At 35.8% G+C, this 14,801-nt stretch overlaps 3 protein-coding genes across 3 annotated transcripts; 2 read left to right on the top strand and 1 right to left on the bottom strand.

The window, feature by feature from the left end:
• The first annotated feature begins 79 nt into the window (after nt 1–79).
• Nucleotides 80–6,753, top strand: LOC133790768 (multisubstrate pseudouridine synthase 7). Its single transcript, XM_062228528.1, has 20 exons — nt 80–375; nt 779–860; nt 956–1,162; nt 1,789–1,994; nt 2,508–2,580; nt 3,037–3,093; nt 3,328–3,407; nt 3,508–3,570; nt 3,672–3,759; nt 4,053–4,156; nt 4,297–4,399; nt 4,517–4,590; nt 4,770–4,834; nt 4,941–5,119; nt 5,305–5,372; nt 5,461–5,521; nt 5,648–5,685; nt 5,790–5,858; nt 5,952–6,285; nt 6,525–6,753. The coding sequence occupies exons 1-20, from the start codon at nt 170–172 to the stop codon at nt 6,549–6,551; spliced, it is 2,184 nt and encodes a 727-aa protein (XP_062084512.1). The 5' UTR covers nt 80–169; the 3' UTR covers nt 6,552–6,753.
• A 701-nt stretch (nt 6,754–7,454) lies between these two features.
• Nucleotides 7,455–8,452, bottom strand: LOC133790767 (mitochondrial import inner membrane translocase subunit TIM23-2). The gene has a single exon (XM_062228527.1). It carries the CDS (start codon nt 8,318–8,320, stop codon nt 7,766–7,768), a length of 555 nt encoding a protein of 184 aa, XP_062084511.1. The 5' UTR covers nt 8,321–8,452; the 3' UTR covers nt 7,455–7,765.
• Nucleotides 8,453–10,735: 2,283 nt separating this feature from the next.
• Nucleotides 10,736–13,886, top strand: LOC133790766 (trihelix transcription factor GTL2). The gene is made up of 2 exons (XM_062228525.1): nt 10,736–11,538; nt 11,752–13,886. Exons 1-2 carry the CDS (start codon nt 10,940–10,942, stop codon nt 13,664–13,666), a joined length of 2,514 nt encoding a protein of 837 aa, XP_062084509.1. The 5' UTR covers nt 10,736–10,939; the 3' UTR covers nt 13,667–13,886.
• The last annotated feature ends 915 nt before the right edge of the window (nt 13,887–14,801 follow it).

Here is a 14,801-nt window from a genome sequence, read left to right as displayed (position 1 = left end):
CGTATGAAATATGTAAAGATTTTTCGTTTTTTGTTTTGTAGTAAATCTTATTTTTTTATAAAAAAGAAAGAAAAAAAACAGTGCTTGGAGTGAGGAAGGCTGCTACGTTGCGGTTGGGGTGGGGTGGAGTGAAAACGGTGCGTTTTAGCTGAGGTTCGTAAAACCCCAAATGTGGCAGAAAGCTATATCGGCGTCTTTGGGGTGCTTGAGCTTCCCTGTTCTAAAACCCTACTTACTCCGCAACCCCTCCACTACCACCATTGCTAGAGCATCCTCCAAACCCCAGATTACCATGAAAAATCTCGACGAATCGGACGTTGGCGTGTTCTGTTACATCTCCAACCTCCCTGGCTTTCGCGGTGTTCTCAAACAAAGGTCTTATTTTTCTTTGAATACTTATCGTACTTGTACGTATAAATATAATCGATATAAGAAATGCAATACTGGAATGCGGTACTGTTATTGAATTTGTATCCAAGAGAAGAAAGAAGACACTCTTTGTGTGTTAAGATCATAACTTAAAGAAAACATTATCTGCTGTGTTAAGTTCTGTTTGGATGATTAGAAAATGCAGCAGAGAAACCAATTTGGTGAATTTAGAGTTAGCATACTAAAGAGTAATTAGGAAACGATAATTCGTCAAATTAACGCTAATGTTATGCATTGTACAAACCAACTTTCATATGAAAAAAAAGGGGTGAACACAATGGAAGGGGTCATTAATGTATTATTATTTGTATTGACTCGTTTGTGATGGTATAATCGGTGTTGTGTGTAGGTATTCTGACTTTATTGTAAATGAAGTGGATACTGATGGAAATGTCGTCCATTTGACCTCTATGGATGCACCTCCAGAGGAAGTAAAGATTATTCTTCCCTGAATTATGCATTTCATTGAACACACAAATGTATATGATTTTTCATGATGGTAGTTTTTTTTAATAAAACCATTCAGATTGCTGAGGAAATTAAAACAGAAACAGAAGCAAATGATGCATCGAGCAAAAGTTATACTTCTGAATTTGAATCTTTTAGAAGTCTTGCTGGTGACTCTGATGCTGAGCGTTTTGAAGCTTTTATGAGTCAAATTAATTCTGGTGATGGTAAAGAGAGCGTTTCACCTATTGTTCTTTCGCCGGATTCTGATAAACTTCATCGAACGGTTAGTTATGATATCAATCACGGCATATTTGTATCTTTATGAGATTTTACACTGTAGACATCGCAGTTTTATATGAGTGCTTTGTTGAGCCGTAATGAGTTTGCCCCTTAAGTCTTTATAGGTGACATGGTATTTTTTGAACCAAGGAGAAAACAAACTGGAGTAGTAACCTAATTTTGGGTAACCTGGTGAGAGGGCTTCTCTTGAATGTAGATAAGTTTTAAATGTAAAAGAGTATGATTGGGAGCCGGGCACATAAAAATTACTCAAAATATAAATACAATGATGTTGCATATTTTCTATAATTAGTTGGAACCACACTAAATTCACGAGTGGTTAGAAACCATATTATTGAATGTAAATTTTGAGTGTAAAATGCTGTCTCTACTCTAGCAATCTAGCATCTCTTGTACCATTATGAGAACTCGAAGAGTCAAATTAAACCCACTTTGATATTTTCTTTGGTTTTGCTTCCAGCTACATTAAGTTGGATTCAGGGTCTTCAATTGATTGTCATTTGTTAATATTGGTTTTGTTTTAGTTTCAAGCTAGACTTGGTGAATTTTGATTTTTCTTGGCTGGAATATTTTGTAATAAATTGGTTAAATGTGTTTTAACTATTTCAGGCCATGCACAATTTTTTTAAGAAAAATTTCAAGTTCCTTGTCACTGACACCATTGATGGGCCAGATGTTTCCTCAAAGTGCATCCGTGTGAGATTAGATTCTGGTGGGCATGGCAAGAACTCCAGGAAACGGAAAGAGAGAGGTGGTAAACCTTTTGATAGCAGAGGTTCAGATGACTGGCAAGAGAATATTGGCAAATTCCTTAGGTAAAGGGTGCATAAATTGTTATCATCTTCATTTAACAGATCAGAAACATATGATTACTTGTTAGCTGTCTTCTTGCATTTGGTGCTTGCTGAATTACACAACTTATACACAATTGATATTTTTTTATTCAAATATTTTCTGGTTTAGGAAGAGATGGAAACATAGAAAGACATTATTTGAAGATATATCTATAATTAATTTGTAAAATAACTATTATTTTTCATTGGTCTTCTCAAATCATATATTCAGATGTTGGATGTACTTAACATAAGCACTCAAAATTTACAGAATCAGATACAATATCCCTAGTATCCTGGAATTCACATTTACACTTGGTTAGGATTCAGTACTAGCTTATTTATTAGTCTTTTCACTGCTACTTCTTAAATACGAGTAATCAAGAATCTCTCTCCCCACTCACACACATATACATGAAACTTGAAAGCTCAGCTGTATTGCTCTAGCTGTTTTTGAGCCTCAATTGAAAGGTTATATTCATTCTTCATAATCAGGTTTCATCTCTGCAAGGAAAACAAGGATTCACAGGAGGCATTAGGAGTAATAGCAAAGATGCTTGGTGTTCAGGTACTTTTTGCTGTGTCTTCATCTTCTTTCGCTATTTTTTTTCCGTATATATACTTTTAAATAAGATACATTTACGACTTGAACCCCGAACCACTAACACATGCACCTACAAAATCACTTGAGCTATCCCCAAGATGTAGTTTTATATATTCAAAGTAGCCATAAAAAGCAACAAAACACAAATATGTGCAGCTAATTTTTGTTTCTCCCTGTCAGTAAGTGGTTATGTCCATCAGTGTCTTCATTTTAATTTCGTATTAGTAATGACCAATAACTATTTGATAGTTCCTGCATGTGGGAATGAGATGTTAATTGGTTTCTTTTATTTTTTAGTTGAAATGTTGATTGTTCTTATGGAGAATAGTATACTAATTTTAAAATTCAATCATTAGCTGTAGGACAGATTTGTCAAATTTCTCAGATATCTTGGCTAATAAAGTGATATCTTGTCTGTAGCCAAGGTCATTTGGGTTTGCTGGGACAAAGGATAAGCGTGCTGTGTCAACTCAAAGGGTGATGCTCTAACTTGCAGTTATTCTGTCTGATAATGATACTCTGGATAAGTTGATAGTGTTGAGTTATGGTAAAAGTATAATTATTGACATTTATATGCCAAGTGCATGTGTATATTTTTATAAATTTCTTCACAATTGGTGCCAATTACCAAAGTACAACTGAGTATTAACTTTCTAAAAAGATAAAGATGAAGAATGATGCTTAAAATGGATGGTTCATTTTTCAATTCAGGTTACTGTTTTCAAGCAGCGTGCTAAGAAATTAGCTGCTCTCAATGATAGGTTGATTGGTATTAAAGTGGGTGATTTCTGGTAAGATAAATGAATTCCAAGTTGTACCTTTTGTTTTGTTTTGTTCATGCTTAGTTTGTATATTTGTATTTATAAATTCTAATAGCTGGATTTTTCCCAGCTATGTCAAGGAAGGACTTGTCCTTGGCCAACTCTCGGGTAACAGATTTACAGTCACATTGCGGTGAGGGTCTCTCTGAAATCTTTTCTTTATTTATGTTAGATGTTCTTACAATCCATGTAAATTTCTTCAGTGTGTACTCATTGCACTGACATATTTTTCAGAGGAGTTGTTGCAGATTCTGAAGAGACCATCAGAGCTGCTGCAAGTGCCCTAGGAAGACAGGGCTTTATTAATTACTTTGGTCTACAAGTTCTCTCTCTCTCTCTCTCTCTCTCTCTTCTTGTCTCAGTTCATATTATCTTTTTTGCTTTAATTAATATGCTGCTAGGGATAAACAAAAAGAGAAAAGAATAGGCAGATGTGCATTCTTATTAAAATATGAGTGAATGTCACAGCCTAAAGGTCTCGACCTTAAATTTATTACCATGATTAGAGGACTTTGAACATCAAAGTATTATTTTCTCCAATTTCATGTGGAAATCTAGCCAGTAAGTTAATCAATGTTCCGTAAACTAATTGACATGGATTTAAATGATTTTCAGCGCTTCGGAAGTGGTTCCGTGCCAACTTATCTTATTGGGTCCAAGCTACTCAGGGGAGAGTGGGAAGCTGTTGTAAACATGATTCTTGATCCAAGAGAAGGAGATATCCTTTTCTAGTTTCTTCTTTTAACTCTGGCTAAATAATATTTTTCTTTTAACTCTTCTAGGGTTTCCGAGCTGCTTTAGGAAATTCTTTCTTTCGAAAAACTATTAATTGTTGTCTTCAACTTAACATTTAATTACAAAGAAATACAATTGCGATGGCTCGTCAATATTATAAGGAAACTAACGACATTGATGGGACTTTAAGACAGTTACCTCGATATCTGGTTGCTGAGAGGGCAATTGTAAGTTTTTTTTAGCAATATTTTTGCATTTTTAATTTCATTTTATAAACCTTGTGCCCATGTTTAGAGCTTCCATAAGTTCTAAATATATATACACAACCTTCCCTTCTCATATAGCTGCAGTGTTTGAAGAAATGTCCTGGGAACCACCTGCAGGCCCTGAAAGCAATACCAAGAACTTTGAGAATGATGTAAGTTTTCTTCATTTTTCTTTTTTTTTTGGGGGGGGATGTTGTTGCTGGGTCTAAAATTGACTTCACCTAAGAGAATATTTGTGGTCCTCAGAAGTGGTAGTCAAATCAGTTATATTCAATCTGATACGGATTTTAAACTGGAAAATTGCTAATATTATTATCATTGTGCTATTCAGGTATGTCCATAGTTACCAAAGCTATTTGTGGAACCATGCTGCTAGTACAAGGGTGCAAAAACATGGTAGTTCTTTCATTTGTTTTTTCTATCTCAGAAGCATCATCTGGGTTTATTACCTACTTGTTGTAGTCTGCATGTTGTTATCTCACCATTCTTCACCATGTTGCAGGAACTGACCATGTTGTGGTGGGAGACTTAGTATATTGTAAAGAACATGATATCGAGAAGGCGAAAGAAATTGGTAATGCTGAGTGTGAAGAAGAAGACCCTAATGATACACTTGAATCTCATGAATTAGATGAAATCTCTGGTACTGATCTTCCCGAAGAAAAGAAAAATCCTGTGAAGGTTTGTTATGTGTTTCTTAGCTCTTTGTAGCCTTCTCGTGCTGCTTAATTTACAAGCTCACCTCCAATTCATTTTGAGGCTCTGATTGTTGATTAATTGTTTTTGTGATTTTGAATGTTATTGAAATTAAATTGCTAAGGCGATTGACTATGTAAAAGGTTGAGAATTCCAACTTTTTTTTTCAGGCTGTTACTGCAGAAGATATCCTTAATGGAAATTATACAATTGACGATGTTGTCCTTCCGTTACCTGGGTATAAAATTATCAGCCTTTATCTGGTTCATATATTTATATTTTAGTTTTTATTCTTTCCTGAACTGTTGTTTCAATGCTTTTGGTAGTTCAAGAGTAATTTTTCCAACAAATGACATTGCCCAAGTTTATCATGATCTGGCAATGAAGGTAATTTTTCCTAAATTTGTTGTTTCTTTATAAACTATCTTCACTTACTCAGAGTTCCTGGGCCAAAATCCTTTTGGCAAACAAACAAAGGGATCTCCTAATTTTTGGTTTTACTATCAAATTCAGGATACAATCAGTTTAACAGAGAGTGTACACAATGTCAAGTATGTTACTTGATCAACAACCATTTTTTTTCTTCTTTTCCAACCCTGTATCAAACTTGTCCTAATTTGTTCTAATAAAAGGTCTCCATCATAAATTCTTTCAGAGAATTCTCAATTACTAGTATGACTGGAAGTTACAGGCGTGTTTTTCAAAAACCAATCAATTACGAATGGTATGCTGTGTATTTTTTTTTCCTTTCATCTTTGGCTTTCTTTAAATAATTTCTTTTGGGGTATATAGATACTGCTCGTCTCTGTTGTTGCAGGGAATTACTGAAATACACCGATGGCAGCATACCTCTAGCAGAAACAGATTTAGACATTGTTGATAAATCTAAACCTGCAAAAGTTGTTGAAGAGCTTGCAGTCAATGAAAGCAAAGGGATCCCTGAATTCGATTGCTCAAAAAGATCAAACCCCTCTGAGAATGACATAGAGCTTCAAACAGACAATAACAAGGTGGATGGTGAGAGAGAAGTTGGAGGGCAAATTGAACCTAAATCCCAAGATGCCCAGACGGCTCTCAAGCTTAGTTTTACTCTCCCTGCTTCTTGTTATGCGACAATGGCCATCAGAGAGCTTCTGAAGACATCAACCTCCGTATGTACTCACTCTACAATTTGTTCAATTATTGCTATCAGTATAAATCTCTGCAACCCAAATAGTAGAATTCAAGTCAACCATGCTATCAGTGCAAATCATCTGGGAGTAAATGCTTAACTTGCATACTGTTTAGGCATATACTTTATTAAGCCGTAGGCATATTCTTGCATAGTATGGATCTTTCTGTGCTTAATTTATCTGTATTATAATTTATTATTTTGTTTTGTTTGGTACAGGTTGCTTTCCACAAAACGTTAAACTAGAACTTTCATGGCATTCCTGGACAGGGGAAATGACCCCTTGCGGGCCCATGTCACAGTTTTGAGTACCATATTTTACAAATTACACCTTTACAAGGGGAGAGAGTTTAAACTGTATTTGAATACAATATGTACAAATTCCACCTTTACAAGGTTGTATTCTTTATGTTCTTAACAATATAATCTATTAACTTTTCACTTGAAATTTTATTTATTAATTTTGAGACTTGCTCTATTGAGTCATCGTCTACGATCACCTTTTAGTATAGGTTAGGGTTACCACTTACCAATGTCCCTTTAATTTCACAATGCTATAAAAAAAATAATAAATAAACCGATAAAAACGCAGACTTGGAACTTTATGTCTTTATGTTTCCAACCTAACAACAAAGCTTAAACAATTGTGTCAGTCCCAGATCTTATCTTGGATAACAGATTCTAACACAAAACACATACAAATGAATAATGAGAACAACCCGTACCAGTCGTCACCACTCACAAGACAACTCCACCCAACTAGATGATCTAAAATCTCAAATGGCCAACCCCCAAATCAAATTGATTGAGATTGGTCAGCTAACCACAAGTGGCTGACCCCAAAAGATGGCCAAATCACTCGTCCACCCCCTAATCAAGTTGACAACCTGTCTACTACCTTTTGTAAGTTTCGCCATCACCTTCAGATAACTGGGTAATTTTTTTTTTCTATTTTGGGGCTGAAAATGGATGACAACATATACATCTTTTTAGATGTAGTTTGCTAAAATAACCACTTACTGAGTTAATAGTCATTTTTACAAGTCCCTCTCAGTACTTGTCAGATCTCTTTACATAAGTTAAAATAGTTTTATAGACTTGAGTTGAGACATCAAGACAGAAACTAAACAAACTCACCCAAGCATAGAATTTAGTGAAGGAAAAAAATGTATCATTGAATTTGAAGGGCTGTTTTCTTACAGACTAAATACCTCAGGACCAGATTTCTTAGTCATTTGAATAGACAACCAAATTTCCCTGCCAGTATTATCAGCCTCACACAGAAAGAAAAATCGACAAATTTGAGCACAAACCATTGACACTAAACTATCAAAGTTATACCCAATGCAATGGATTAACCTGTAAAAGCATAAAAACTAAAACAACCTAGAAACCCATTTTCCTCCAAAACATTTCCCACCATCCAAACACATTCTAATTTCTAACTCTATAAACCTGCCCTATATCGGAACGTATCTCTTCACAGCCTGCTTCCCCGCAACTGCAGCCGCCGCCGCAATCCCTCCGATGGCGCCAGCAATGGCCGCCGACCTAGGTCCCGCCGCCGCCTTATAAAGCGCACCAGTCCCAAGTCCAGCCACAACCGTATTCAACAAATCATCTTGACCTCTCAATTGAATAACCCCACTTTCCAAACCGGCGAAGATCAAGCCAAGGATGCCGACAGTGTTTCCGTACCTCCGTCCAACTGAGCCGCCCGAATTAAGAACGCGGTTGATACGGAGCTTGAGCGTATCGCCGGCCTCAGCTGCCTTGAGACCTTCTATGGATCCCTTGGTGCCGCCGACGATCGCACCGGACAAGTAACCACAACCGGTGTAGTATTGAAGGTTCTCACCCCATGATCGATGAGGCTTCGAGGCTTCTTCGATGAAGAGGTGTTCGGGGGCGGTTGGAAGATTGTAGAGATTTTGCATCGGGACATGGAGATCATGGTATGGGTTGTAAAGCCGGCCCTTTCGCTCATCGTTGCTCGACCTGGAAGAATCCGCCATTGGAGTCGAGCGAGATCAACAAGAGAGAGGGTTCGAGAGAGAGAAGAAATTTCTGGGTCAAAAACGAAAACCCTAGAAAAATTGGCGATGGCGGAACTATCAGGGTTTTAGCTGACTTGGCATCTTTCAGCTCAATTTTTTTTTAATAATAATTTTATTTTTATTTTTTAAAAGTAAAAAAAAATCAGCGACTGAACGCGGAAGCTTCGGCAGTCGGCACTAGAAGCTCCGAAGCCCAAACTCATCATTGGGCAATTATTATGGGCTAACTTATCGTAGGTTTTGGATGTTAGAGTTCGTAAAGCAACTTGGGCCCAATTTAATAGTGTAAATAAAAATGCATTTATTATACTTTTAATGATTTATGCCTTATTTTTTAGATGATTTGTGTCATTCTTTGAAAATATTTTTGCCCTTTTTTATTTGATTTATTGGTGTAATTTCTTCATCAATTTGTATATATTTTTGTTTTTGCGTAAATAATACGTGATTCCAAATTTATAAGTAAAATTGTATGTTTTTTAAATCACTTTATGAAATAGTGTGCTCTGAAAAAAAATAGTAAAAATACACATCATATTTTGTGTATAAACTATGCGTCTTTAACATTAAAAAAAGGCATTTATAACCTTGGAGGCTAAATTAAAGTAAGAAATGCTTGTTATTATCAAGTTGTCAACTTAGGCACATGCATACAAACATGTTCAATCAAAATAGAAATTAAAAGTTGGGCATGACTAATCGAAACGGTGTTTAATGACAAATAAATACCTAAAGTTAATGTTATGAAAATCAATTAAGATGATGATGTATTAGTTTTCTTCAAATAATAATAAAAATTAATAAATTCTTCTCCATATTGCTCTATAATTTTTGCATACACATCTTGTCAATATGGTTGGGAAAGGATAACAACGACCAAGGAAGAATTGAACTTTTTACAATGTTCCCTTGTATTCATTACAAGTTGTGACATGTCTCTTTCAACAACTCATACCAAAATGGTGAATAATGTGCTATACTATTGTGCTAGAGCATTAAATATCATGACCCCCCTATAGGCCCATATACATCTTTGACAACTTTTTTCTTTGTAGCCGTACTCATATATTAGGGAAGGTGAGTTTAGGCTATAAATGAATTTGATTTATCTGATCATTTTGCTACAATAGGATGTATATGATGTTCAAATTAAGTGAATAGTGTTTTCTTAAGCTATAACAAGTGAGCAGCACATGTGGGTCAACATGGGCCCAAAATTGAGTTAAAGCCCAACTCGGACGCTTTTGTACAAGACCCAAAATGCACAAGCTAAAGTCAGCTTTGAGCATTTCCATGTAAGTTAGGTTTGTCCATATCCCATTTAGTGTTTTTGTTCCATTACTTGCAACAAAGTCATTATAACCATTGAAACAAAACACAAACATGCATATTGATACAAATTGAAGCATAGCATGTGTAAAATCATGTCATATTATTTCATGATTAAAGGGGCTGGATGGAAATAAAATTCATTTATAAAATTTAATCAAAAGACAAGAATACCCTTTTGTTTCCGCTTTTGGAATTAATAGACATAATAATCTCATTAAAAATGAAAATTTTAGTGATATGATAAATGATGATGATATCCCCACCCTCCAAAAACCCAAAAACCCAAAACCCCAAGTGTCTCCAAATGAGGATGTATGGAGTTTTAGGGTGTGGTCTGCCCCATGTGATATGAACCCTTCCTTAAATTAATTGGTCCCAGCCTCTGCATGTTTTCACGTGTCCTGCCATCCCCTTGCCGTTAATTACACCATCATGAGCATCAGCTACTGCATAGGATTCTAAAGGATCTCAAATGGTACAAAATATTGGACAAATTATATTGAAATTTTTTTTTATCAGTTTCCAGCCCACATTGCCTTCCCATTTCCCACTCTCACCCCTGTGGCGCGTGCTCACCACGCTCTCCCCAATCATATAACTGACTAGGTAGTAGCTGGCTAGCTATAGCTAGGTTTTGTCATAACTTGCTGCAGCAGCCCACAACTTATCTCATACCCAAAATATTAGTTGAATTTAATTACCATTAACTATGATTATTGGGTATTTTGAAATGGACCTTGATTTGATGAGCAATTTAGAACCTTGGTTGCTTTTATTCCTTTCTTTTCCATTTTGGCAGGGAATGTAATGTTTTCTTTCAGTTCAAACGAGATATCACTCAAGACTCAAGAATAGTACTTTTGGGGTCTAAATGTTGTGTTTAAAGGGTTTTTATTAGTTAGAGAGAGTGGTGACTTCACTTTCTTCTTAAAGGGAGTGGTACTGGCATGCCCCTTTCTCTTGCATGATAGGACAAAACTCCTTAATTGATATATATGAGAGAGAGAGAGAGAGAGAGAGAGAGAGAGGGATTGATATATAATTTTATTTTTTTGGAGTGTTGTGTGTGAGTTGCAATGTTTTTCCAAATTTAATTTACAGTGAGAGAAAGAATGAGAGAGAGCTAAGCCAAAAGGTAGAGAGAAAAGGGTAAAGGAAAAAAATAGGCAAAAAGGAAGGAAAAAAAAAGATCATTAGAGAGAGTAAACTCTTATCTCTACATACACACACACAATTCCTACAAACATGTTCAATGGTGGAGTACCAGACCAGTTGCACCAATTCATAGCCTCTTCAAGACCCAATTCAGTAGTATCACTACTCCCTCTCTCCACCACTAATACTATCACTACTACTCCTTTCTCTTCCAATTCCTCCATTGATAATATTCATGCCAATTACACCCCCAACCATGCCCATGAATCTCATCATCACCATCATCATCATCTTCTCCATCATCAACTCCTTCCTCCTCTTCACCACCCCAACTTCTTACACCCCATGTTGCACCATGTTCAACAACAACAACAGCAGCACCACCACCCCAAGCTCAACCACCATCTTCATCATCATCAGAAAGATATCGATGAACAAGCAGCCGCCGCCACGGGACCAAACAGCCTGGTCTCCGAAGTTGATTTGGAGATGATGGAGACCCACACACCAATCCCAGAATTAATTCCAACCGTTGATCATCATCATCATCATAATCATCACCATAGTCACCATCCTCATCCTCATCCTCATCTGCAGCCATGGAGTGAAGATGAAGTTCTCGCACTGTTGGGGATCAGATCTACTATGGAGAATTGGTTTCCAGACTTCACTTGGGAACATGTCTCAAGGTATATACTACTTGTATATATATGTGTGTGTACGTTTTTGTTTTGTTTGGAAATATCTAATTACTACTGTGTATAAATTTAAAAAGAAAGGAAATTAAGAGTGACAGTTTCACATTAGAAATTTAAGAACAACAAACAAAAATTGTTATATGTAGTAGCTAGCTAGGGTTTTAATAAATTTTTGCATATATTTTGTGTTATGTGAGTGCACAGAAAGCTAGCAGAGCTTGGATTTAAAAGGAGTGCAGAGAAGTGTAAGGAGAAATTTGAAGAGGAAAGCCAGTACTTCAACAACAACAATAATAATAACTGTAGCAAAAGCTATAGCAGGATATGTACTCAGCTGAGTGAGCTAGAAGAACTCTACCATGGCGAAAGCCAAGTTCATCATCATCAACATCAGAATCATCACAATGGTACAGCTGTGAATGAAAAGGACCAAAGGGTAGAGGAAAATCCAAGTGAGTTAGATGTAAAAATAAGGGATATTAATAATGGCCATCATCGACAGAGTTTGGAAGAATTGGAAATATCAGACTCGACAAGAAACGAAACAGTAGTACTGCTTGGTGGGAATTCGAAGGAGTACTACTCTGATGAGACTGAAAAAGTTGTAGTAGTAGGAGTGGAGATAGCAAAAAGTGGCAATATTGAAAACAACAAGCAGAATAATGATAGTAACAACAACAACAACAACAACAACAAGAGCAGCAAGAAGAGAAAGAGGTCATCGTCGTCATCATCATCATCACATGAGAATTATAACAAGATGAAGTTTGATATGTTCAAGGGTTTTTGTGAGGAGATTGTGAAGAAGATGATGGCTCAACAAGAGGAGATGCATAACAAGCTTCTAGAAGATATGGTGAAGAGGGACCAAGAGAAAGTTGCCATTGAAGAAGCTTGGAAGAAGCAAGAGATTGATAGAATGAACAAGGAGCTTGAGACTATGGCTCATGAGCAAGCCGTTGCTGGTGATAGACAAGCCTCGATCATTGACTTCTTGAACAAGGTGACTTGTTCAAATTCTGCTCATGAATCCACCCAATTCTCGAAACTCAGCAATAAAGACAACAATAATAATAAAGAAGTTTCTCTCACTAATTCTTCTTCTTCTTCTTCTTTAGTACTACTTCACCAGCCACACGAACAAAATATTCCTCCTCCTGCAAATCCAACAATAACCCACCTTGAAAAAAACCAAACGAATCATCATCATCATACTCAATATTACGATCAACAACAGCAACAACCATCATCATCATCATCACCTTCTCATCATCATCATCATCAAAAAACAAGTAGTGGTATTAGTAAGGACATTATTGTAGCAGTCTCATCAACTACTCATCTTGCTAATAAGCCAACTGCCACGTCACCACCCAACAAAACCATCCAAAACCCTACTTCCATAAATGACAAAGAAGACTTGGGAAAGAGGTGGCCCAGAGATGAAGTCTTGGCCCTGATAAACCTAAGGTGCAATCTCTACAGTACAGCAACAACTACTACTACTGCTACAGCTGGGGAATCATCAGATCATCACAAGGAGGGAATGTTAGTGTCTTCGTCGACATCACCATCGTCAGTGAAAGCTCCTCTTTGGGAGAGAATCTCACAAGGGATGTTGGAGTTGGGATACAAGAGAAGCGCCAAGAGGTGTAAAGAGAAGTGGGAGAACATTAACAAGTACTTCAGAAAGACCAAAGATGCTAACAAGAAGAGATCAGTCGACTCTAGAACTTGCCCTTATTTTCACCAGTTGAGTTCTTTGTACAACAAAGGAGCTACGACGACACTCGTTTCGGTGTCGTCGTCTCAAGGCCAGAATAATAATGATCATCATCAGGACCACATCGTAATAAATAATGACGACCACCACTCACCATCATCAGTAGTAGTGTTGCCAGAAATAAGCACTGCTATTGCTACTGCTTCTCGTCAACTAATCATCGATGAGTCTACTACTCCAGCTGATGATGATCATAATCATGATTCAACTCAGCTGCATATTGATCAAGGTGAGAGATCATCATCGGTTAACAACATTATTATTCATGATCATCATCATCATCATCATCAAGAAGTAGCAGTGGTAGCATCCGCGGCTTTTGATTTTGAGTTCTAATTTCAAAATAATTTTGCATATTAATTTTATTTATTTATTTATTTGTTGTGAGAGTGTGTGCATGTGTGCATTTATTGACAATAATAATATGCGGTACCCTACCCCTTTTCTTGGTTTTGATCTTAGTAAATTACATATAGTATTATGTAGCAGTTGCTAGTACTATATATGGTACTACTATCTACTATACATATATAACATCATCATTTCTTTTATTTCACTTTCTTTTCTTTGTTATTAATGATAATTTTCTTGGCCAGGGATTGATATGTGTATGTATCTATATATTGATTTTTTTTGTTTTGTTTTTTAGTGGGCACCGACAATTTTGAGAAGGCACGAACTTATTTTTCTAAATGAGAGATTTGGTGTCGTCTCTGAGCATTGTCATTTTTGTTTCTGAATTTTACTATTTCAATATGTTTGGAAAAGACATTCTTCAGAGCTCTCTCGTGCTGATATTTCAATATAGAACAAAACAAAATAAGTGAAATAAATATATGAAGATAGAGAGAGAGAGAGAGGAGTTAAGAATCTTTCGATCGTAGGTATAATATAAAAGAAAGATTTATTATTTGAATATATTACGAGTTAATATAGATACAAAAAGGTTCAAATATTTTAAGTTTGTGCTTAAATGTTCAATTCGGTTATATATTCCTCTTATATATTTTTTTTATCAATTAAGATAATTGCAAGGAAAATGACAGATTGACAGTATATTAGTGTTTTTATTCTTATTACATTATATAAACTTTTATGAAAGAAACAAATTCAATAGTTGTACATATCTTTACGTGTACATGTATGCGGAGCTAATGTGTGATCTTCTTTTTTTCTTAAAAAAAAATTCACAATTTGAAATGTGTTTTTTGTACCATAGCACATTATCTAATAACTTTAATAATTTTAATAACTTTATCATGGCATATATTTACTTAAGAGATTGACAATACTGTGCGTACATATAAGAGATTAATTAAATATATGATTTTCTCTCGAAAGAAAGAAAAAAAAGTTTAATCCTACAACACGAGTATGGGAGTAATATCTCGTACAAAAATATATATATATCACAAAATTAATTAGATGGGATAATTTCTAATATGTGATACATATGATTTAAAAATATACT

The sequence above is a fragment of the Humulus lupulus genome, chromosome 7, assembly GCF_963169125.1.
Source record: "Humulus lupulus chromosome 7, drHumLupu1.1, whole genome shotgun sequence".
In the NCBI taxonomy this organism is placed as follows: domain Eukaryota; kingdom Viridiplantae; phylum Streptophyta; class Magnoliopsida; order Rosales; family Cannabaceae; genus Humulus; species Humulus lupulus.
The sequence above is the reverse complement of the archived record's forward strand: the minus strand, read 5'-3'. Positions and strand labels throughout refer to the sequence as shown.